Source organism: Podarcis bocagei, assembly GCF_964188305.1.
Source record: "Podarcis bocagei genome assembly, chromosome: 2".
In the NCBI taxonomy this organism is placed as follows: domain Eukaryota; kingdom Metazoa; phylum Chordata; class Lepidosauria; order Squamata; family Lacertidae; genus Podarcis; species Podarcis bocagei.
Window position 1 is genome coordinate 110,066,025 of NC_138126.1, and position 24,850 is coordinate 110,090,874.

Consider the following 24,850-nt stretch of genomic DNA (forward strand, 5'->3'; position numbering starts at 1 on the left):
CCCCTGCCAAGCAGGAAACACCATCAGAGCACTCCTGACATATGGTTGTCAAGCCTCTGCTTAAAGACCTCCAAAGAGTGCAACAGCCCCTAGCGCCTTCACTTCTGAAACCTTTAACTCTTTTAAACTAGCTGCTTACCTTTTATTCAGGACTTCAAACATTATTTTTAAAAGTTCACAATGCTAAGTTTCATCTGCAGGAAAAATTAGCCTTGAAGTTTAATTGCTCGTTCTTTGGTGCTTGGTGATACATTGAGTAAATAAAGAATTAAATCTGACTTGTGTGAAAATAGAGGCCTCTTGTGCTTCTTAAATTATAATAAATTGGTGGTATTTAGCACCTTTCACAGACAAACCCAAATCAGAGTTCAGGGACAGACATTTTCTTCAGAGAGACAGAAGATTGTGTTCAGTGAATTTCACAGTATTTCCTTTATCCTCCCCCAGCTACACTATTAAAAGTTCAGGAAATTTAACTTCCCCGTTCAAATGTATTTTTCCAGTGTATTCTGTCCTCTTCCACTATGGAGATTACTATGGAAGAAATTAAGGATGGCACGTCATATTTGCTTCTGGAATTATCCTTGCTTTCATGAATCTAAATTAAGTTTCTTCTCTTGACTATATCCATGAACTAGTTAGTGTCCAATTAACTTTTGAATAACATCTTTGCCAGGCATAACACTGTGACAGCTCATATGTCTATGATATTGGGGGATACAGGAAGCTTTTCAGTTATGCACCTCAGTACCCTGAGCTCTCAACACATGGATAACTCGGCTTTTCAGAGATTTAATGAGGCAGATTTTTGAGCTGCATAGCTTTAAGGGAAGTCATCCTAACAGCACAAATGGAATCAGAGCAATTTCAATTTCGATACAGCGCTCAGTCCTTCAGCATTAAAAAGCTGTCTTGCTCTGAAATAGATTTTATGCTAATGATATTATGGAGTTTTGTGCTTATTGTTTCATAATGGATATGTCAGATTTGTTTTTCCAGTTTGAGCCAAAGCCTGCATTTTGGAAGGCAATGGAGCTACCAACACGGGCACGGCAAGCGCTATTTGTCATTTTTATTTAGAAGTGGTTAGTTTATGCAATTTTCATAATAATGTATCTACTGTAATCCAGTGGCGCTGGTGTGCTCATGGCACCTCTGATGCCCCAACAAATGGCTGATGCACACATGCAGCGAGTATCAGGGAACATTATGCAACAACAGAGAATCCCACTGCTCATGTAGTTTATTTTCCAACTCACAAACAGGGCAGCAGCGCATGCAGACGTCTATGTGCACATCATAGCCCCAGTGATCATTCATGGCCATTATCTGACATTTGGGGACATTTTTATACCACTGTCCTAAAAAAATACCTCTGAAAAGATACTTAGGTTACAATTCTGAGAATGATATGCATTGCTAAATTAATTACTGCTCTAATGGTGCTGATGGATCCTGTCCGTAAGAAATGATTAAGGAGTATATTGCAGCAGCTATACTTCTGCTGAAGGCCTGCTACAGGATTTCAAGGCTCACTCCGTATATAATGGGACACCTTCCTGCAACATGCCACCATTTGCTGATTTTTCCTTTCCCTGTTGTATTACAGGGGAATGTAGAGCCACTAAATTTATTTCATGTTGCAGCTTGGAAAATTTAAAAAAAAAAAAAGATTATCCATCTCATACCACCTTGATGCTGCTGAAAGAGTACACTGGTACCTTGGTTGTCAAACTTAATCTGTTCAAAAACCAGGGCGTGGCTTCCAATTGGCTGCAGGAGCTTCTTGCACTCGATCGGAAGCCGCATAAGCCGCATCAGACATTCAGCTTCTGAAAAACGTTCGCAAACCAAAACACTCACTTCCAGGTTTGCGGCGTTCGGGAGGCGATTTGTTCGGGAGCCAAGCCATTCAACAACCAAGCTACCACTGTAGTGTTATTTCTGGACAAAAGGATAGCAGCTGCTTAAACTTGAACAGGGGTGGGGAACCCATGGTCTGCAAGCCAGAGATGGCCCACTTCAACCGACTCCCTGGGTTCCCTCCAGTAGGGAGCAGCTGACAGAGGAAAGGGCACTGATGTTGTACAAAGAATGTGAATGCAGCTTCCATCTATGCGATAAGACCATAGAAGTGAGGCCAAATGGCCGCTAGTCAGGATCCTGCTCTCACAGTGGCCAATCAGATGCCATGGGGAAACTCACAAGTGACACCTGAGCACAACAGCACTCTCCTCTCTGCTGTGATTTCCAGCAACAGGCATTCAGAAGCATACTGCTTCTGACTGTGCAGGTAGAACATATCCATGGGGGTTAATGGCCACTGATAGCCTTATCCTTCATCAATTTGTCTAATCCCCCTTTAAAGCCTTCCATACTAATTCATTAGACAGCCATCCTCCCATAAACTATAAGATATGACAACATATTATATGCCAGTCTTCACTGGAGTATATTTAAGTAAAGCTGAAAATTCCACGTCCCCCAGAATTAGCAAAGTATTTAAGGATGAAGTGTACCAAGGTGGAAGCACAGTGCCCCGCTTAAGAATTTGAAAAACAAAAACTTACTGCTTCGATTTTGTTCAAGTTGCTCTTTATCTGAATGTTGAAGCTGCTGTTGCCCTATACTAACGGGTGAGTGATGTCCAAGACCATAGGGTATAGGAGACCCACGTCCATGTGCTTGTAACATATTCACATTATATGCCATGGCTGCTTGATGAGTAATGATTCGAGGGTCAACTGCAAACCTACTCTGATATCCTGTCCATGGTACCTATGTGATAAATAAATATGAACAGTATTGTTTACATCTTTGTAAGCACGCACACTTGGAAAAATATACAGTGCCAGGGAAAACAGAGGATCCATTTAATCTCCCAAAATACCGTATTTTTTGCACCATAACACTCACTTTTTTCCTCCTAGAAAGTAAGGGGAAATGTCTGTGGGTGTTATGGAGCGAATGCCTGCGGGTGGTGTGGGGGGGTGTCTGCTGCAGTCGTGAGCAGAGGATCCATGGTTCCCCTTCCTTCCCTCCTCCGTAGTTACAAAGCATGGATCCACATGGATCCTCAGGATTTTTGCATTGGGCTACTCCAAACTCACTGTCAGATCACATGTCTGTGGCCACAGCATGAACCACAAAAATCATATATCCACTATTTCGTTTAGAATATTTTTTGTTGTTGTTTTCCTCCTCTAAAAACTACGTGCGTGTTATGGTCCAGTACGTGTTATAGAGCGAAAAATACGGTAACTAGCACAAACGAATAGGGGGGGGTGTACTTTCAAAAGTCAAAGGGCACGTTCTGAAATGGCAAACTCATTTGGTAACCTAATATAGTGGTACCTTGGTTCCCGAACAGCTTGGCTCCTGAACAAATCAGCTCCTGAACATCGCAAACCCGGAAGTAAGTGTTCCAGTTTGTGAACGTATTTTGGAAGACAAATGTCTGTTTCAGCTGTCGGCACTGTTTCCGGCACCAAACAGCCAAACAGAAGTTCCGCCTTGGTTTGCAAATGTTTTGGAAGTCAAACGGACTTCCAGAATGGATTGAGTTCGGGAACCTACGTACCACTGCACAAGCAAGCATTCTTCAAATCAACAAACCTCAATAGTGGACGAGTGGCAAGTCCAGAGGTCCTGACCTACCTCAGTTACCTCCAAGGGCATTTACCCCAGCCTAGCTGCCACTCACATTTACAAGCCTGCACCCACTTCTTCCAATATGGCAGGTTTGGGGACTGCTCCCTTATTAGCATTTTCCCTGCCTCTCAAAACTGTTGATCCTGGTCTGGTTGTTTCTCTGGGAGACGTATCCTTGGTTCACTGGCTCTCACTGCCCTTGCTAATAAGGTAAAGGTAAAGGGACCCCTGAATGTTAGGTCCAGTCGCAAACAACTCTGGGGTTGTGGCGCTCATCTCGCTTTATTGGCCGAGGGAGCCGGAGTACAGCTTCCAGGTCAAGTGGCCAGCATGACTAAGCCGCTTCTGGCGAACCAGAGCAGCACACGGAAACGCCGTTTACCTTCCTGCCAGAGCGGTACCTATTTATCTACTTGCACTCTGACGTGCTTTTGAACTGCTAGGTAGGCAGGAGCAGGGACCGAACAATGGGAGCTCACCCCATCACAGGGATTTGAACTGCTGACCTTCTGATCAGCAAGCCCTAGGCTCTGTGGTTTAGACCACAGCACCACCTGCGTCTCGCCCTTGCTAATAAAGGTGCCTTAATATTGAGTCAGACCACTGGGCCCATCTAACTCAGCCTTGTTCTCTCCCAGCCCTACTTGGAGATGCCAGGGATTGAAGCTGGAGTTTCCAGTATGCAAATCATGCGCTCTGCCACCAGCCTGTGCAGCTCTTCCCTTCCTACACATCCGAGCAACCTTAAGGGAGATTTTTATACCACTGTGTGCCATTTGCCGCCGCTGTTTTACTTCTGGCTAGGTCAGTTATAACCCAAGTAGTGCAGCCCCTAACAGAATCCAAATTACAGTTTTATTTAATTGATTGAAATAATTTTACCCCACTCTTCAGTCAAACAAAGGCTCTTGGAGCAGGCTGCCGATCAACAAAAGCAAGGCAATCCCTGCTCTCGGGCTTACAGTCAAAAAGGTGAAGTTGTCCACTTCTGAACCAGATGATGTATGGGCTGATATATATGGCAGTGAAGTGGTACAGCTGTAAACAATCTGGTTAGTATATAGGGAAGCCAGGATTTGGAACTCATGCTCTCTCTTCCCACAGCCTAAAATGGGTTTCAGATCCTGGTTTAAGGATACTTTTAGTCAGTGCTTTTTTCTGGGGGGACACAGGGGGATGCATACCCCTAAACGTTTTGTGAATCTAAGTTTAGCCTCATTGAGGGGCAGTTTTTCAATATGAGTAGGAAAATGAGAGTACCCCTACACATTTTTTTTAGAAAAAAAGCACAGCTTTTGGTTAGCCTTGACTTTGGTTCATATTGTTGAAGAGCAACTACAACAGTGGGAGGTTACATACCAGAGGGTAGCTTACTGTCTTTTAACCATGGTTAACAAACCAACAGCATTACATCTACATTGGCCCCTAATGATAGTAGACAAAAACGTTCACTGAAGATTTGCTTTAAAATATTCTTTCAATCTTATTAAATGGTGGTTTAAAAATCTTTTGAAGCCTTCACAGATGGACTTTAGCCTTGAATCATCTGTTCCTTAAAATTAAAATGAGAAGAACCACAAATAATTGTGAATATATTTCTTTGTGTGATATCTCGCCAAGTATAAAGACACAGGTAGTAATAATGTATAAGCCCATCCACCTAACAGCCTTTTAACATCGCATTTAAATAAAATACAAATATTTGATTATTTTTGTTTGATATTAATAGAAAGCAAGATTGCATTACAAAGATGCAGCTGCTAAGCTTCATATTTCATTTAACTGTAACCATTAAATGCTGCCTTCTGGTAACCTAGTTAGGGGGAAAAACTGCATCTAAAATGAATGGAAGCCAATGGTCTTGCTATGTTAAAGAAAAATGGTACCAGATGGACTGAGCAGGAATATCTCCAAATAGAAGTTCACAGCAAGCCCCAAAATAGAAGTCATGAACAGGATTTCACAAACAGCCATCAAATGGAGTGTGCATTTAATAATAATAATAATAATAATAATAATAATAATAATAATAATAATAATAATAATAATAATAATTTATTATTTATACCCCGCCCATCTGGCTGGGGCTCCCCAGCCACTCTGGGCGGCTTCCATAAAAACCAAAAACACAGTAAGATATTACACGTTAAAAACTTCCCTGAACAGGGCTGCCTTAAGATGTCTTCTGAATGTCAGGTGGTTGTTTATCGCTTTGACATCTGCTGGAAGGGCGTTCCACAGGGCGGGCGCCACTACCGAAAAGGCCCTCTGCCTGGTTCCCTGTAGCTTTGCTTCTCGCAATGAGGGAACCGCCAGAAGGCCCTCGGCGCTGGACCTCAGCGTCCGGGCAGAATGATGGGGGTGGAGACGCTCCTTCAGGTATACTGGACCGAGGCCATTTAGGGCTTTAAAGGTCAGCACCAACACTTTGAATTGTGCTCGGAAACGTATTGGGAGCCAGTGTAGGTCATTCAAGACCGGTGTTATATGGTCTCGGCCCCCAGTCACCAGTCTAGCTGCCGCATTCTGGATTAGTTGTAGTTTCCGAGTCACCTTCAAAGGTAGCCCCACGTAGAGTGCATTGCAGTAGTCCAAGCGGGAGATAACCAGAGCATGCACCACTCTGGCGAGACAGTCCGCAGGCAGATAGGGTCTCAGCCTACGTACCAGATGGAGCTGGTAAACAGCTGCCCTAGACACAGATTTGACCTGTGCCTCCATGGACAGCTGTGAGTCCAAAATGACTCCCAGGCTGCGCACCTGGTCCTTCAGGGGGACAGTTACCCCATTCAGGACCAGGGAATCCTCCACACCTGCCCGCCTCCTGTCCCCCAAAAACAGTACTTCTGTCTTGTCAGGATTCAAACTCAATCTGTTAGCCGCCATCCATCCTCCAACCGCCTCCAGAAACTCACACAGGACCTTCACCGCCTTCACTGGTTCTGATTTAAAAGAGAGGTAGAGCTGGGTATCATCCGCATACTGATGAACACCCAGCCCAAACCTCCTGATGATCTCTCCCAGCGGCTGCATGTAAATGTTGAAAAGCATGGGGGAGAGGACAGAACCCTGAGGCACCCCACAAGTGAGAGCCCAGGGGTCTGAACACTCATCCCCACCACCACTTTCTGAACACGGCCCAGGAGGAAGGAGCGGAACCACTGTATGACAGTGCCCCCAGCTCCCAGCCCCTCAAGACGGTCCAGAAGGATGCTATGGTCGATGGTATCAAACGCCGCTGAGAGATCCAGCAGAACTAGGAAACAGCTCTCACCTTTGTCCCTAGCCCGCCGGAGATCATCAACCAGTGCGACCAAGGCAGTTTCAGTCCCATGATGAGGCCTGAATCCCGACTGGAAGGGATCCAAATGGTCCGCTTCTTCCAGGCGTGCCTGGAGTTGTTCGGCAACCGCTCGCTCAATCACCTTGCTCAGGAATGGAAGATTTGAGACTGGGCGATAATTGGCCATCGTGGCCACATCTAAAGATGGTTTTTTAAGAAGCGGTTTAATAACCGCCTCTTTCAGCGGGTCTGGGAAGGCTCCCTCACGGAGGGAAGCATTCACCACCCCACGAAGCCCATCGCCCAGCCCTTCCCGGCTAGCTTTTATAAGCCAGGATGGGCAAGGATCCAGGAGACAGGTGGTTGGTTTCACTCGTCCAAGCAGCCTGTCCACATCCTCGGAGGTAACAGATTGGAATTGATCCCACTCAACTTGACTAGACAGAACTCTAGCACTCTCCCGCCCCGGCCCTGCTCCCACGGTGGAGTCTACTTCTTCCCGAATCTGAGCGATTTTATCTGCAAAAAACTTTTATCTGCAAAAAACTTTATACAAACACAGAGCAATCTTGATTTACTTATCCTTGTCCTTTTGAAAACCAGGAGTGTCAGACCTCTCCCTATGCGGGCATGGGGGCACCAAAGCAAGGGAAGAAACAGGAAAATATTATAGGTGCTTGGCCTCAAGTATATAGATGGAACAGGAACAGAAATGTTTAAGGCATCCCCAGGAGGCAAATTGGAGACAGCCCATTTGGTGCCATTTTTCAACTCCTGAAACAGTGCGGGGAAGGGGTTGACCATGGCAGGGGCTTCATGTCTGTTTTCTCTTCCTCTAAAAGCTGCTGACTCTGCCACTGGCTCCCAGAGAGCTGATGAAAAAGTCTCATAACAAAAAGTTAACATGGCTCTGTTTTTGTTAACAAAAAATATTATAAAGGATCATCTAGACTGAACCATGGTTAGGCAAACTAAGGCCCGGGGGCCGGATCCGGCCCAATTGCCTTCTCAATCTGGCCCACGGATCAGCGTGTTTTTACATGAGTAGAATGTGTCCTCTTATTTAAAATGGATCTCTGGGTTATTTGTGGGGCATAGGAATTCGTTCACTCCCCCCCTTCAAAATATAGTCCAGCCCCCCCCCCACAAGGTCTGAGGGACAGTGGACTGGCCCCCTGCTGAAAAAGTTTGCTGATCCCTGCACAGGAGGCTGCAGTCCTATGCCCATTGCAAAGTAAACCTTGTTAAGTTCAATTAAGGGGTGACAAATTCATACTAGATCATGGGTAGACAAACTAAGGCCTGGGGGCCGGATCCGGGAATCAGCATGTTTTTACATGAGTAGAATGTGCCCTTTTATTTAAAATGCATCTCTGGGTTATTAGTGGGGCATAGGAATTCATTCATTTCCCCCCAAAAAAATATAGTCCGGCCCACCACATGGTCTGAGGGACCGTGGACTGGCCCCCTGCTGAAAAAGTTTGCTGACCCCTGGTCTGAACAGAATGACCTCCTAAATGTTTTCAGTTACTGTTATATCAAAACAAAGTAAAATTTACTGGTTAAACAATTGGCCTTAGAAGGGTTGCTATGAGCACAGCCCTGAGCAGAAAACCTGGCAGCTCTGTTGGCAGCTTGTAACCTCATTGTGCCTTGGACACTACCTAAGTAGTTCTAACTTTGAAGAATGTTAATGGTTAATTAACACTTTCTATGAATATATATGCGCACTGTAATATTTCCCAAAAAAAACCCCGAACAAGCATTTTCAAATTGAAGAGGATGTCATTAACATGAAAGGGTATACTTACGGGCAAAGGCACAGGCATGAGCATATTTCCTCCATAAACAGCAGGTACATAAAGAATGCTTGTCCCCGTGTGAGGATCTATCCTTTGAACTGGACTAGGAGATTTCCCAAGGTTGGGATGAGGCCCAGAGGGAGGGGGAGGAGGGGGAGGAGGAGTATAGGCTCTGATAGGATTTCCAATTAAAACAGAAGGATTGGGCTGAACTGGAAAATAAACAAAAAAATCCAACATGGATGTGAAGGTTAAGGGCTGTCAATACTTTCCCCAATACTTTGTCAATATTTGCCCAATACTTTGTAGGAAAAGTAGGTTCCTGTTGGAAATATAGCTGGCATTTCAGCGAGGTCTTTATTTTCTCATGTGTACAGAGTTTATAGAATTAGCTCCACTATTATGTGGACTTTAATAATCAAGCTAGATTTGAAACCCTGTTTTTTCCATCAAAGCCTTCTGGTCTTCTATTGTCATATTCTTTGATAGTATTTTCATTTTCTGCTGTTTAATCTTAAAACCTGCTAATATACCAAGCTCTTTTCTATCTCTTTTTTCTTCTCTCTCTCTCTCTCTCTCTCTCTCTCTTTCCTTTTTTTATCTAACTTAAATTAATGTTAGACAAAAAAGACATCTGAGATTAAGTTTTGTATTTCTTTTTATAAAGTCTAATAAAATTATTATTAATGAGGATAATAATAATAAAGATAACTGGGCCACGCTAGTAACCACCAGGTTTAAACAAGGCCATAAATCAATATGCTTGACATAGACACTAAAACACACCGATAGCCTATTCAGATTTTATCCTTCCTCACTAGAAGGAACTCTGAGAAAGACAGAAAGGGTCTTGATCCCAGTCATTCCCCACTCCTCCCTCTGTAAACACATTGCAAGAGGAAACAAATTGAGGGGTTCCTCTATTATCTGTGTTCTGGATCTCCACCAATCCTGGGAAATTAAAATTCCTTCAGTTTTCTTTCTGAGAATCAAGGAAGATGCCTCAAATGCTATGGGATATTTCATCTGGTCACTAATTCCTTATCCCCACAGGGAGGGAGGGAGGGAGTATGGAAGCACAACACTTCCTTATGACAATCCATGAGGAACATTCCAAACAGGTCCATAGATCCTTATTCTGAGATCCCTCCCTCTCACCACCCAAAAACATTGATTTCCACTGAGAAAATAAGCAGATTTGAAACCAATCAACTATGATCCCCACCAACAATAGTTCATCAGGTACTTACGAATTCCATCGCTTTGAAAATGGTCGTTCTGATTATGGTGGTGGCCTTTCACCTAAAAAAAAAAAAAAATAGTGATAAAGTCATTCTAGCTATATAGCTTAGTTTAAAATGAATTATAAAGATTGTATCCAGCTGTATCTCCCTGCTAATGGAGAGTTGTGGACTTGAGATATCAATATTCATTTCTATAAAGCACTCAGAGGCTCAATAAGTGATAGAAGCTATACGTATTACACAAAAATGAAATAGGTCACAAGCTTGCAACTGAGAAATTGATATTTTCTAAATAAACTAGAAACTAGTGTGATAAATTAGAAAATTTAGCCTTTTGAATGCACAAGTGATTAAGCGAACTCGAAGGTGAAACTAGTATATCATAAAACATTTAGTTCTGCTTCAGTAAGAACTAGGTAACTATAACACTAGACAAGAAATAATACTGACTTGGGCTTTCCTCCAAAGTGAATTAATTAGATTTTATTAATTAAATGAGATAATTATATTATTCAGGAAGAACCTCAAAAGACAAAACTTCTGACACAACTTCAAAAGTTCTGATAAATATTTAGAATCTACCCAATGCTAAGGGGTCAAGATTAGAGATAACTGTACAAAATTTTATTTATTGTCCTTATATGTTGCAATTTGGTTCACAGCATTCCGACAGTCTTTGAAAGCAGCTTGTGCAACAGAAGGCATCATGAGCAACCCAGCCGCCACCGGAGAAGCAAGAGCTGGAGCGGGTCCAAGCCTGGAAGAAAGGTACCGGGTGTTGGAGGTCCAGCTAGCGCTGCAGACGGCGAGGCTCGAGGAGAGGAGGGCTCAAGATGCAGACAAGGGGAAAACCACCCCACTCGCCAGAAAGGTACCAGGATTGGTGCAGAAGTTTGGGGGGGAGCCCAAGGACTATCATGCCTTTCGGACAGAGATGCAATATGCCCTCAATCTGCAGTTTGATGACTTCCCCGACGAGGAATCGCGGGTGGCTTTCGTGATTGGGCATCTCGAAAAGGGGGCGAAAGACTGGGTTAGGCCCCTGATGGCAGCGAATAATGACGTCCTAAAGGACACGATGAAGTTCTTTCGCGCCATGGATCTGATGTTTTCCAGCGATATTGAGCAGGGAGTGGTGCGCAGACAGTTAATGGCTTGCAAACAGGGGAGCCGATCTGTCCGTGAGTACTGGACTGAGTTCACCATGTTGATCCACAGATTGGGGTGGGACCTATCGGCGGAACCCATTCAAATGCTGTTTGAAGAAGGGCTTTCTTCGGCTGTGAAAGACGAACTTTCCCGGGCCCCCAGGGCGGAGTCTATGAACCAGCTGACCAAATCTGCGCTGACCATAGGAGCACGCCAGGAGGCGAGAGCCTTGGAGAGGCGGGAAGGGAAGGGGGAACGTTGGAGGGAGTTTCACATTCCAGAGATTCCAGAGACAACTTTCCCGCCAGGAGAGCCGATGGAAATTGGAACAGCGCGCGCGCGCGCAGTTTCAAAGCCCAGTGAAGGGGGAAAGAAGGAGGGGAAAGGCGCCAGGAAATGTTATCTCTGCCAACAGCCAGGTCACTTTGCCAGAGTCTGCCCACAAAGAAAGGAATGGCAAGGGATGGCGGGAGCTGTTGGGGGGAAGGAGGAAGTACAGGAGCAAGTAAAAACCAACGCCTGGCTGCCACCGTCGGGGCACAGCAGCCAGGCCAAAGAGCAGTGAAAGTGCCCACGCCGGAACCTCCTAAACCCGCCCTAGTGATAGAGGTGTCGCTGGAGTTGCCAAACGGACACCCTCTAAAGATAAAGGCGCTATTGGACTCAGGCAGCTCCTGTAATTTCATGAGCAAGGAGTTTGCAGCTGAACACCAGATACAGACTATCCCTTTAAGCAACCCTTTGCAGGTGACCACTATCGATGGGAGGGAGCTGTTGGGAGGAGAAGTTAGCCTACAGACCGTCCCAATGGTAATGAAGGTGGCAAGGCACACTGAACTAATAACGTTTAATGTGGCCACATTGGGAGGAGCTCCCATCATTTTGGGGATGAGCTGGCTAGCGCTACATGATCCGCTAGTGGGCTGGCATCAGAGAGTGGTCTCCTTTGGATCAGCACACTGTGTAGAACACTGCAAAGAGGGGAAAGCTTCGGCAGGGGCCAAGGCAACGCTAGCAGGGACGGAAGTAACGGAGAAAGGGAAGGTGCCACGACAATACGCTGATCTGTGCAACGTCTTCAGCGAAAGGGAAGCAGACAAACTACCCCCGCATAGACCCTTTGACTGTCAAATCAATTTACTCCCTGGGGCCCAACTCCCAGTAGGCAAGCTGTACGCCATGTCAGACAGGGAAATGCAGGAGTTAAGGGAGTTCATTGACAAAAATCTGAAGAGAGGTTTCATCAGAGAGTCCAGAGCGGTGGGTGGCAGTCCAGTGTTTTTTGTGGATAAAAAAAACACAGACAAACCGAGACTTGTGGTGGACTTCCGGGCCTTAAATGCAGTGTCAGAACCAGTGGCCTTCCCTATGCCCAGAATTGACGACATTTTGACAAGGGTCAGGAAGGGAAAGATTTTTACTAAACTGGACCTGAGGGGGGCGTACAATCTGATACGAATAAGGAAGGGGGATGAATGGAAAACCACCATGTTCACCCCATTGGGGGCATTTGAATACCTCGTTATGCCCTTCGGTCTACAAGCAGGCTCAGCGTGTTTTCAATCGTTTATGAACCACGTCCTGGGACCTTTGCTGTACAAGAATTGCGTGGCCTTCTTAGATGACGTGTTGGTGTATTCAGAGAATGAGGAGCAGCATGTGAGAGATGTCAGAGAAGTGCTGGGCAAACTGCAAGCGAACCAGCTGTGGGTGAAACTGGAGAAGTGTCAGTTTCATACCAAGGAGGTGGAATTCCTGGGGTACCGCTTGTCAGACAAGGGATTGGCCATGGATCCAGGCAAGGTCCAAGCGGTGCTGGAATGGAAGACACCGAGAATGAAGAAGGATGTGCAGAGATTCCTAGGGTTTGGAAACTTCTATCGGAAGTTCATCAGAAACTTTGCCCACCTGACGGCTCCCATTACGGACTGTCTCAGCAGTAAGAAGAAATTCGTTTGGACGGGGGAGGCGGAGCGAGCATTCAAGGAGCTGAAAAGGGCGTTCGCTTCTGAAGAACAGCTCCTACATGTGGATTTACAAAAACCAATGAGAGTAGAGACCGACGCATCTGACAGAGCGATAGGGGCGGTGCTTCTCCAGCCGGGGAAGGAGAAGTTGGAGTGGAGACCGTGTGCCTTTTTCTCGCGAAAACTGAACAAATCCGAGAGGAACTACACGGTGTATGACCGAGAACTACTCGCCATTCACGAGGCGTTCCGAAGATGGAGGCACCTACTAATTGGCGCACAACATAAGGTGCAAGTGTGCACTGACCACAAGAACCTAGAGTATTGGAGAACGGCATGAGTACTCAACCAACGGCAAGTGAGATGGGCCCAGGAGTTCTCCAAATTCAACTTTGAGATTTGTTACGTGCCAGGCCCGGAGAACATTAGGGCGGACGCTCTCTCACGCAAACCTGAATATTTGGAGGGGGAGGGAGTACCCGAAGAGAGACATGTCATCCCAGAGGACCGCTGGGTGTGTGGGGCGGCATTGGTGGGGCAAAGAGAACTGGTAGAGGGAACGGAGAATGATGAATACGCCCAGGATAAGCTCAGAGGTCTCAGGAGGGAGGGAGAGAAGCCCGGAGGGTTTGAGGAAAGAAACGGGGCATTGTATTACAAGGGGGCACTGTATATACCTGAAGGAGAATTGAGGGGGAGAGTACTCAAGCAGTTGCACGACAGCCCCACCGCGGGGCATTTTGGGCAACACAAAACCATGTGGTTGGTTACCAGGGAATTTTGGTGGCCCAAGGTCAGGGAAGATGTACGGGAGTATGTATGTAAGAGGGTGTGACCAATGCCAGCGAGCCAAAGGGGAGAGGCGGGCGCCGGCGGGGTTATTAGAACCGCTACCCACACCAGAACGACCATGGGAGGCAGTGTCGATAGATTTTATGACTGATTTGCCGAAGTCCAAAGGTAAAACAGCCATCATGGTTGTAGTAGACCTATTAACCAAGATGTGCCATTTTATAGCCTGCTCGCATGCAGTCACAGCGGAAGAGACAGCTAAATTGTTTGTAGAACACATTTTTAGGTTGCATGGCGCCCCCTTGAGGGTGGTTTCAGACCGAGGGAAACAATTTACGTCCAGGTTCTGGAGGAAGCTCATGAGCTTACAGCACGTAGAGGTCAATTTTTCGACTGCCCGGCACCCTGAAACCAACGGGCAGGCGGAAAGAGCAAATGGTATCCTCCAGCAATACCTGAGGTGTTATGTCAATGACAGAGAGAATGATTGGGTAGAGAAGCTGGTGTTGGCGGAATTTGCCTACAACAATGCGGAGAACGTGTCCACAGGGATGAGCCCTTTTTTGGCTAATTATGGGTGTCATCCCAGGGCTTTCCCCGGGGGAGGAGGGGAGAGATGGAGCGTCCCGGCAGCCGAGCAGTTTGTAGAAGAAATGGAAGCGATCCATCGTCAGCTGCAACTCAACTTAGAAAGGGCCAAGGAAGAGTATAAGAGGCAGGCAGACAAAAACAGAAGGGAAGGTGAAACCATTAGGGTGGGGGATCAGGTGTGGCTGTCAACCCAAGGGTTACCGTTCAAAGGGGGTTGTAAGAAATTAAGACCCAAAAGATTGGGCCCCTTTGAGGTCATGCAACAGGTCAACCCCGTGGCTTTCAGACTCCGGTTACCGAACCACATGAAACTGCACCCAGTATTCCACAGGTCGTTACTGTCACCGTATAAGGGGGACCGAGAAGGGAGGTTCACACGGGGACCAGCAATGGAAGAAAGGGAACACAGCAGCCATGTGGCAGAGATCATCGACTCCAGGTGGAAGGGGGATCAAGTGGAGTATTTGGTAATGTGGGAAGGGGAACCGGAGTCGGAAAACACCTGGGTCATGGCAGAGGAGGTCAATGACGAGGTCTTAATAGAGACTTTCCATCAAAGGTTCCCACGGAAACCTCAGCCTGTAGCGAGGTCCGGAGGGAATACTTTGGCACCACCGACGAGGAGGAGGAGTTGGAAGGATTCACAGAATCGGAGTTGGAAGGAGGAATAGATTCCGATGAGGAGGAGGATTCAGAGACCAGAACCTGCAACCGATGGAGGGAAATGTTCGAGACGTCTGAAGATGAAAGAGATTCCTTCCGGGGTTTTACCTCCTCACCGCCCAGAGGAGAGGGAACGGGAGGGGGTGAAGGGGGCCCTGGAGGGGAGGTGGATGTCAGGGAACTGCCATCGGAAGGACAGGTGGTGGAAGGGCTCACGGAGGTTGGGAGAGACTCAGCAGCGGAAGAGGGAACCAGCAGGGGGAGAGGAGGATCTCTGAGGGAAAGGGAGAAGGAGGGATGGCTCAGAGACACTTCCAGCGAGAATAGTGGGGAGGTTTCTGGACCTCCCATAGGGACATCCACTCCTCGCCGGAAACTGTCACGCCGTGAATCCAGAAGACGTGTTTCCGTTAAGGAGCTTTTATGTTGGAAGCGATTCCGAAAGCAACCACTGTCGGAATCTGCCAGTGACTGAAGGAGCCATGTTTGAGGCGCTCCGTCACAGACAGAGGTTTGTGGACTTGAGCAAACTCTGAGGGACTAGGATTTTACGCACAAGCAGCTCATCATCCCATCACAACACGTATCTAACTGAACACTGTTGTAAAATATTCTCCCAATTATAGGAGCAGACTTATCTACTATTATTCACTTTCTGAGCATATTTACACACTACAGCTGAATATGTGCAGATGGCAAGACAAACCAATGGCCAAATAGTATAATCTCGGGTGCCTATGTCAGAGACGGCTCAAACATAGAAGTCAGAGATCATGATGCAACTAACCTTAGATCCATAGCCATCTTCTAAATAAGCAATATATCTGCTGTTCATAGATAATAGTGTAGAAGATACTGACGCCTGCTTATCAATATGTGGCCAAGCATCAAATGTGAAAACTCACTGATGCTTAAGAACATGAACTTCCCAGGGAAAAGGCAAGTTCTATCCAATTTTGCAGCAATCTGAACAAATTAATCAGTACTCTGCCTATAGACAGGTGAACTACAAATAAAACGGATTAAGAAAAAATTATAAACTGTTTCACTACCTATTAAACAAAGACAATGGTTTGTTAGTGTTCAGAAACTAACAAAGCAAATGATATTTTCAAAGACCAGACACTAAAACATTATTTAATCTGGTATTGTGATTTCTTTACACATGTATGGTTTACTTAACAACTTTTTCCATAAGAGAGACTTTGACATTTGTTTTGCCACGTTTATCACAGTCACTTTAAAATAGCTTTGTTTCCAAATGTAAACAGCAAGTCTGTGAACAAATGGATTTGAAAGCCTGTCTTGTTTCATTGTTTAATCTGCATCTAGCACTGCACCACCTGGTGATTTTTTTTAATGCAGTTTTGCTCTTCAAAATAGCCTTGCAGAGTTCTATGCCTGTGGTCTCGCAGCGATTTCTGGATCAAATAGACTTATTTTAAAAGTGAGTAAAAGTGTTTTTATTTTTAACCCACCATGCTCTGACTTTTAGCTACATTCAGCTTGATTCTTTCTGACTTGCTGACTGCAGCTACAAAGAAATATTTTGGGATAAATTATTCTACAATTCATATTACAAATATTTCACTGTGTTTAGATTTGCTACACATTTATAAGTAGGTCACTACTACCTGGGCCAAGATAGTCTCTTTTGATTGTAGATTACTACCTGGCACATGTCTTTCACTCTTCTTTGGTACCTGAGTGCAGCAACATTTAAAGTAGGGTTTTGCAAACTTGGGTCTCCAGCTATTTTTGGACTACAATTCCCATCATCCCTGACCACTGGTCCTGCTAGTTAGGGATGATAAGAACTATAGTCCAACAATAGCTGGAGAACCAAGTTTGGAAAACCCTGGTTTAAAGCTTTGGCTTGCCTTTCCAGGAATTAGAACACTAATTAAAACTAAAGCCCTACTCTGACTCTTATGGTAGTGACACCCTGGCAGGTTATCTGGTTAATGTAGGATTGGAGATTTATATATAAGACTAGACACCACAAGATGGTTTCTATGAATACAGTGGTACCTCAGGTTACATACGTTTCAGGTTACAGACTCCCCTAACCCAGAAATAGTGCTTCAGGTTAAGAACAGTTTCAGGTTAAGTACGGACCTCCGGAACGAATTAAGTACGGTACTTAACCTGAGGTACCACTGTACCTTCCATTTAAACACAGACTTATTCTTTCACTACTCTGGCTCCAAGCTTTTCTTCTTGTTTCTTCAAATCTAAAATATATTACAGTATACAGTAACAAACCCAGAAGGCTAGTTAACAGACTAGTTAACAGACTTAATCAACCTACTGCAAGTTTCCCACTTGTAACACAAGTCTAGATATGGGAAGGGGCATTCATGGGTATAGGAGAACTAAACCATGCATCCTGCCAATCCTATTAATACCCCTGCCCTGCATTCTCTGTTATTGCAGAAAATATTTTTGTGTAGATAACATCCAAGTTTGGCTCTCAGATTCTATGTTAAAATTCAGGTATACTAACAACTTGAAAGTTTATCATTTAGCATGTACATTTCGTGTACTGTTTCTCTGTCAATGAGAAAAGAAAGAAAATAGGTCTGTGGGAAGATTGTAGGTTTCAGCAGCTAATTTCATGACTAACTGTACCCTTTAAAATAATTTTCTTTGTGTCTCAGAAAACCAGTTTTTATTATGTTGCAATGCATGTCAGAAATATTATGAGATTCTATCTTCTAATTAAAAACCAACATGACAAAGTTCCAACTTGTACACCTTACTGAAACTTCTGCAGAAATGGAAATTGTATTAATATGGACCTTGAAAATGAAGAGCAATCTTTGGACATGCAGTTTCCTAAAAGACTAACATTTCAAAGCCTTATTAATAGGTTTTAAAAGCTTCATTATATTACAGAAAATAATGAATTTTGATAAATGAGTATTTCTAAATATAATAACTCTTTTTGAAAGGTTCACAAAAGATATTCCTTTCTGCGCTATCAAATAAAATCTAAAAAATGTAAATGAAAAACAGTATGAATTTGAAGTTTTCATGTAGATGTTAACTTGTGACAAAAACATAACATTTTGAGAAGCCTTCTTGTAAAATGGGATTGTTTTCCAAGGATCTAATACAACTCGTTTTAATTATGCCAGCAAACATGGTCAAGTAATAAATCTTATTAATACCCTTGACAACTAAATATAGAATATAATATTATTCTTCATAAACACATGGAAGGGCAATTGTATGGTTTTCACAATTCCTGCCACTATGAATTCTCATAGGAGCATTTTTGTGTTACAGCCTTTTAGATAAATATGTTTGGCTTCCTGAAGAACACTATACCAGTGCAATAATGAGTAAATGGTAAGTGAATTCTGCACTGTAACAGTTTTCTAGGCTGCAAGTAACCATTGTTATTAGTATCATCTCCTGCAAAGTGTAAAGTACTGAATTATACTTTTCACATCAATTCTAACAGCTTTTGGCTGACTTATTGCCCATACATTTTAGATAGCTGCTTTATATCTGGAGCAAAAAACTATTATGCAGTAACAACTTTATTTTAACACACAGGGTGTGTATGTGATGTTAAGGGAGGGGCAGTACCGAGAAGAAGCAGGAACGAAGATTTGGAGATATGCTTCAGAGGTCCAGAATGTGGGGAGCCCGGAAAAATTAATAATTACAATTTGGAATGCAATTTGGTGGTTTTTTTAAATTTTAGTTTATTGTTTTTCATAAGATTATGATGCGGATATGTTGATTGGGTTTTTTAATTGGAAAATCAATAAAAATGATTTTTTTTAAAAAGGGGGGGAGGGGTAGTACCTCTTGTAGGGGAGGCTCCTAGAAGCTGTCAGCATGCAACAGCAGCCACCCCCCGGGAACGGCTTTGACTGGCTGGCTAAACCAAGTGAGGGTAGCCGATGGGTCTCAAACCCTTGCATGTAAAAACAGGCTCTGGCGGAATGAGCCATTAAGACCAATAGTGGGTCCAATGGTCAAGAAGGTGGTTTCTGTACATGCTATAGATGGAAGTGATGCGGATGCCGATCGTCAACCTGGGAAAGTAGCCCATCTAGGAAAAGGAATACTCTGATCCTAAACCTCCACTGCCTTGTGGGATATCTTTGGAAGAAGAAAAGGCTAAGGAGTGGACCCTACACAAAGCCGGAGTGGAGTCCCTTGTACATCTCTTTCCAGCAACTCCTGCAGCCAAACTGGTGCCAAACCTATTACTCTGCTTTCCTTGGAACCACATCAGTAAGGCCTTGTCATCTGTGCAGTCCAGGAGCTCCATACACAATGCCCAGGCTTCCGCCCCGGGGAGGTCAGTCAAGTGCTGTTATTACAGCAGTTTTGACTTCATCCCTGGCGGCGCACTCCAGTGCCTCTCAAGGCAGGTACATGCCAACAATTTTAACACACCCGGTCATATTAGGAACTCCTCAGCCCAGTATCATTTCTACTCTTTGTTCACATAGGGAAACAGAACTACCAGTTTTGCCCATGCAGCCATACAACTTCTCAACAGGTCCCCCTATCGAGCCTTGCAAGCTCTTAATAGCTTTGTCCCAGGTAAAACTTTACCTTTGGTGGTGACTGCTGTGGTTTGTTAGCATGTGATGAATGCTGCTGTCGCAACGCCCGTGGAATAAATTCAGGAGCCAGTGGATTCAATACATAGGTTTTCTTTAACTCCAAAGCTTCCAGCTGAGCCTTGATCTGATCAAATGTGATACCATGAAGACTTTCATTTTCATGACAAAGGGCAATAAACCTTTCCCAAAATTTCCTAAAGAAACCAAAAGAAAAAGAATACCTCAGTTGCTTGTTTGCTACATACAAATTTTACAAATTAAGCCTTGAACCCAGTACTCTGCTACGCTTCCATCAGTCACTTTGAATCCAGTATTATTTGATTATGAGACAACCTAGTATTGCATGCTTCTAAAATAATAAACATCAGCATTCAACCATTAGGAAGGTTTACTGACAGCGTTTCTTAAAACATATTATGTCACAGAAGACTTAGTGCCAGAACTCCTATAAGGTTTTTGCCTTTGCTAGTAGACACTTCAGAAATTGCACGCTTGTACTAGGACTGTAACAATTGAAACATGTTCCTTGTCTTAAAAGAAACAAGTGCCAAACAGACCTATCTAAGCTGTTTTTAGCATTTTAAAAAATCTAATGAATATATGGACATATTTCATTTTTATAGCTATTACAACAGATTTGTGCCTCACTTTCAGTGTAGCCCTAGCCATGTATACTCAGAATTAAGCACTACTGAACTCAATAGGGTTTACTCCCAAGTAAGTGGCGACAGGCTTGCAGCCTGTGGCGGCTAATTCTGTTTAAACAAAAAGGTCATTTCCTTTATAATCCTGTTTAACTTAATGAAAAGTATGCCTGAATCCTCCAGCAGTACTTTTCAACAGGATGTTATCTACAACTGACAGAAAGAAAAGAGAGGCATGCTAAAAACATTTTTTGTGTGTGTGATGGAGAAATAATCTAAAACTGAGGTTCACTTAAATATATATGCTTTTTAAAATATGCAACTCATCTAAATGACATTATTTGAATAGAATCTGTTTATGATAGATGGACAAAGTAGGTAAACGTAAAGCTTCTATTTCATGATGCCATTGTGCAAATGTATTTGGTATGAAATGAAAGCACATTCCCAGTTTTCACCCTACAATGAAGATCTCATGCAAGGAAAGAGGGATTACTGAATTCTCTTCCATTTGTGTTTTCTCAGTAAATTCTCACTGACCACAGTTTATCCCTTCAATGGAGGCCGCAGTTTTCTAATGATGATAATTTAAATTTCTGCCACAAACAAACCCTCAGGCTATTGTATAAAAGATTTAAAAATGTAAATATATATATTAAGAAACTGTATCTGCAAGCATATTTTTGCTTCCATGAGACCAAGAAAAAGATCTATGGTTCCCCTCACTCTCGCATACAAATCTCCCATACTCTATCGCTCGTGTTCTCCCCTCACAAAGGAGAAACAGCTTGCGATTAACCCAGTCCTGCTCCTGATTCTTACTCGAATGTCACAGCTCTGAAACAGTAAGCTGAGATATGCATGAGCCTTTTTCTCACACATGGAGCCCTGCATCTCATACAAGGGAGAAGCTACAAGACTCCAAATGTGAGCAAATGCCTCATGTGTATCTCAAGATACAATCTTCTGAACTGGGCCATTCAGTTCGGGAGGGAAGGGGAGAGAATGAGGAGGTAGTCAGTGTACAGATTAATCTTTTCAAATGTTGTGCACATACCCCTGCCTATGATTTGTTAGTTTGTGAAACTGTTACTAAAGAGTAAACCCCTGTTACTTTCTCCCGGCGTGCTTCTGTCCCTAAGAGAAGAGAGATGAACCTGCAAGCCATTACTTCGTATGCAGGCTCCATCCTAGGCACTGGACTTCATCCTTTGGGGACAAAACAGCACCATATAGCTTCCTGGTTGCCATGAATGAACAGAACCAAAAGTTTTTCAGTTGCTCTGATGTCATTCAGGCTCTTTTGTTTCTGTTCTGGCTTATGGAAATCAGAAAGTAAAAAGATGGGGTTTAACTCAGTCTAGCTCTCCAGATTATAAACTAGGGTGTAGCGTTACAAAGGTATGTCCCTTTGCTTTTTAGGCCAGATTGGGAAATTATAGTTATTAAGCTTTGGAACAAGGCAGGTTCAAACTATTTTACCTCCATCTGAAGTCTGAAGCTGTACAGTTCAGGAAGAGCTTCATGATGTGTATTATCTATAATGTGTATAGATCAGCTCTGCCTTTCACTTACTGCTACTAATTAATTTATCAGCAAAATGCTGCTGACTTAGATCTCATTGCCAGGAATCTATGCACAGGATTAGGTCCAGATTGCGCTGTTGGAGCATATACACTGGTAGAATATATGGCAATCCCTTAGGTATTAATGATAGGCCCTAAACTACAGGCCAGGAGAGATAGAGGGTCAAGGATGCTGCTTTCTCTAAGCCTCAAAATATCTGAGTAGGTTTGGAAAGTCAGCAAAAACCAGCCTAGTGGGGAACAGCACACATATAAGCATGGCAATGGATTTATTTTCTAACTACAGGCCAACTGTCCATTGCCAAATACACAGTAAAGTTTTCATCGGTCCTATTCACTGTTTGTTCACAGCCCACATTTGGTGTACCTGCATCTTCCAATGGAACACAGAGCAATAGGGTCTCCCACCACAGCTACTAGGGACTGCGCTCTTGTTATGGCTGTGTTGAGAAGTTTGTAATTGGACAAAAAACCATAATCCAAGTCTTCAGTTGAATCTTCCAACAAATGCTCCTTCCGTTTTATTGGTGTTTGCTTGTGTTTGCATGTGTGCCGTGTTCGTACCGTGCTGAGAAACAAGACTCGAAACTGCTTTCCTGAAGAAGAGGGAAAAGTCTGAGATCATTTTAGCCAATTTCTTTGCTGGACATACAACCATGTAATTCTGGCAATTGGATGATTAGTGCTCAACTAAAAAGCTTTGTACTAAAAAAAAAAAAAAGAAGAGTTTAAACGATTTGAAAATGCATTAGAAATAGCCAGAATCGTTTACAGGTCAAAGTCTTCATCTTTTACTCTAGCAGTAATTATGCTTGATCTTTTTTGGCTTTATACCCTTTATGTTTCACCAGTAACATCTATTAAATGTGTGTGACATTAAGTTCACAGATCTTTTTTTTTAAAAAAAATAAATCTCCATTATTCATCTTAGCCATTAAACCCCTCTAAGTTGGTAAAAGATGGGCAGTTAACAGTGATAATTTGGCTGCGGTCGTTAATTTCTACTGCCCCATCAATTAATCTTCACAATAATTAGTTAGTCTGTGAAACTGCAAAGGAATATACTAATTTAGAGTTCAACAATAGGACTCCATATAGGAATACAGAGTTATGTCTGTGAATCCATTTTCAGGAAAAGGCTAAAACTATTATGAAGCTGGAGCCCAAGAAATAACAGGGGTTGCTAATCTGTGGCCCTCCAAATGTTGCTGAACTATATAATCCCCCTTACCTACAGCCACCATGGCCAATAGTCAGGGGAAGTGATATCTGGGTGGCCACATGCCAGTCACCCTGTTCTAGTATATTTTTTATTTATAAAAATATTTATAAGCCACCCACTCATAAAATACCATGTCAATGCACAACAATATTTGCAGAATATGATGCATGCATGGAGAATCAGACATGTAGAGGCGTCCAAATTTTCTTCTTTTAGCAGAGGAACAATCTACACATTAAATGGGAATCCGTGTACGTGTTTGTATGTGCCCTTGTAGGGGAAAATAGAAAAGCCCTCTACAGATAGGACTGGGGATCATGTCCCATGCAGTTACGCAAAAAAATGAGTTACTGATTTGGTATTCAGCGACAGGGAACTATCTGGCAATAATTTGTGATCCCTGCTTAACACTGACACCATACAGCAGTTACAACTTGCAGACCATGTTGGAATAGTACTTCCTATATATTTAGCTATGCGTTAACTGTAACTACGATCTAAATTACATAAATTCTTTTATTATCGCCAGGTACAAACATGTAGTAAAAGCTGCTTTATGTTCAACAGCTATTAGAGTTGCAACTTAAATAAAACATCAGATAAAGTAATGTAAGCTGCTGACAACTTTGAGGTCATTTCAGATTTTCTGCCAAGTTCACAGATCCTTAGATATACAGGTGCTACTTACCCTGAACATTTAGCACTCTTTCAACACTGACATCAGACAATCTTTTTTTCCGAAGCTCTGCCCGAATTCTGAACACTTGATCAGCATATGGTGTTACAACACCTATGCTGCCGTCATCCAGTTTCCCCCAGGCTACAGGCCACTTTCTCCTCAGTTCTTCGACACGTTCTACAACTTCAAACACCTTGAAGGGGAGGGGGGGAAATCATGCTAAGCACTGGCTTTTTCTGGTCTGGTATAAATAATTTGGATAACATCTAATACCGTACTTCAAAACAGGTTTTAACAGAAGCATATATATTTTCATGATCCCCCCCCCATGATCTTAACACGATAGTTTGTAGGTGTCTCACCGCAATGATGGATACTGTATCCATAATTGCTTTACATAAGCTATTAGAAGGGCTCATGAAATTAGTAAGGAACCTAAGCTACTTAAAGCTAACAGTCACTTGTTGAATTAGATAATGCTAATGCCTGTTTATGGATTTTTCATTTTTCACTACAGATTTGTTTTCTTCATACAGTACTTTGAAATGTGAAATAGCACACACCAAACGCTGCATATTAATGGGTCACAGGACACTGCAGGTGGCCTCTTTATGGGTCAATACAACTGTCTTTATTTCAAAATCACTGAAAGAACATTGCACAAATGTTCCGGGTAACAAAGCTGCACACATTTGTCACAGATTGTTTTTGTAACACGACACTACAGTATTGTGGCCTGTCAATCACATACCAACCTGTAAGTTGTCAAATTCTCACAGGTGCCTGCAAATGGGTGGGTTGAAGTAGCACTTGAGAAATCTGAGGAGGACAACAACTCGGAGGCACCAAGTACCAGTTGATCATTTTCCAGGTTGTCTCAGGTGCCACTCCACAACATGAGCCACACAAATCCTTATACAAGCCTGTGAGAGTTGGTTAAACTGTAGACTCACATAGGTTTTATCCATTAGAGAGAAGAGGCTGT

At 43.4% G+C, this 24,850-nt stretch overlaps 1 protein-coding gene across 4 annotated transcripts in view; it reads right to left on the reverse strand.

Moving 5' to 3' along the window:
- Window positions 1-24,850, reverse strand: part of HELZ (helicase with zinc finger) — a 119,842-nt gene that overhangs the window by 18,987 nt on the left and 76,005 nt on the right. For all 4 annotated transcript variants that reach the window (XM_081181220.1, XM_081181218.1, XM_081181219.1 and 1 more), the window contains 6 exons: window positions 23,875-24,058; window positions 22,332-22,560; window positions 19,724-19,928; window positions 9,987-10,038; window positions 8,746-8,948; window positions 2,571-2,778 (listed from right to left, as the gene is read on the reverse strand). In XM_081181220.1, the coding sequence (XP_081037346.1) occupies window positions 2,571-2,778; window positions 8,746-8,948; window positions 9,987-10,038; window positions 19,724-19,928; window positions 22,332-22,560; window positions 23,875-24,058 (1,081 nt within the window). The remainder of the gene's footprint in view (window positions 1-2,570; window positions 2,779-8,745; window positions 8,949-9,986; window positions 10,039-19,723; window positions 19,929-22,331; window positions 22,561-23,874; window positions 24,059-24,850) is intronic.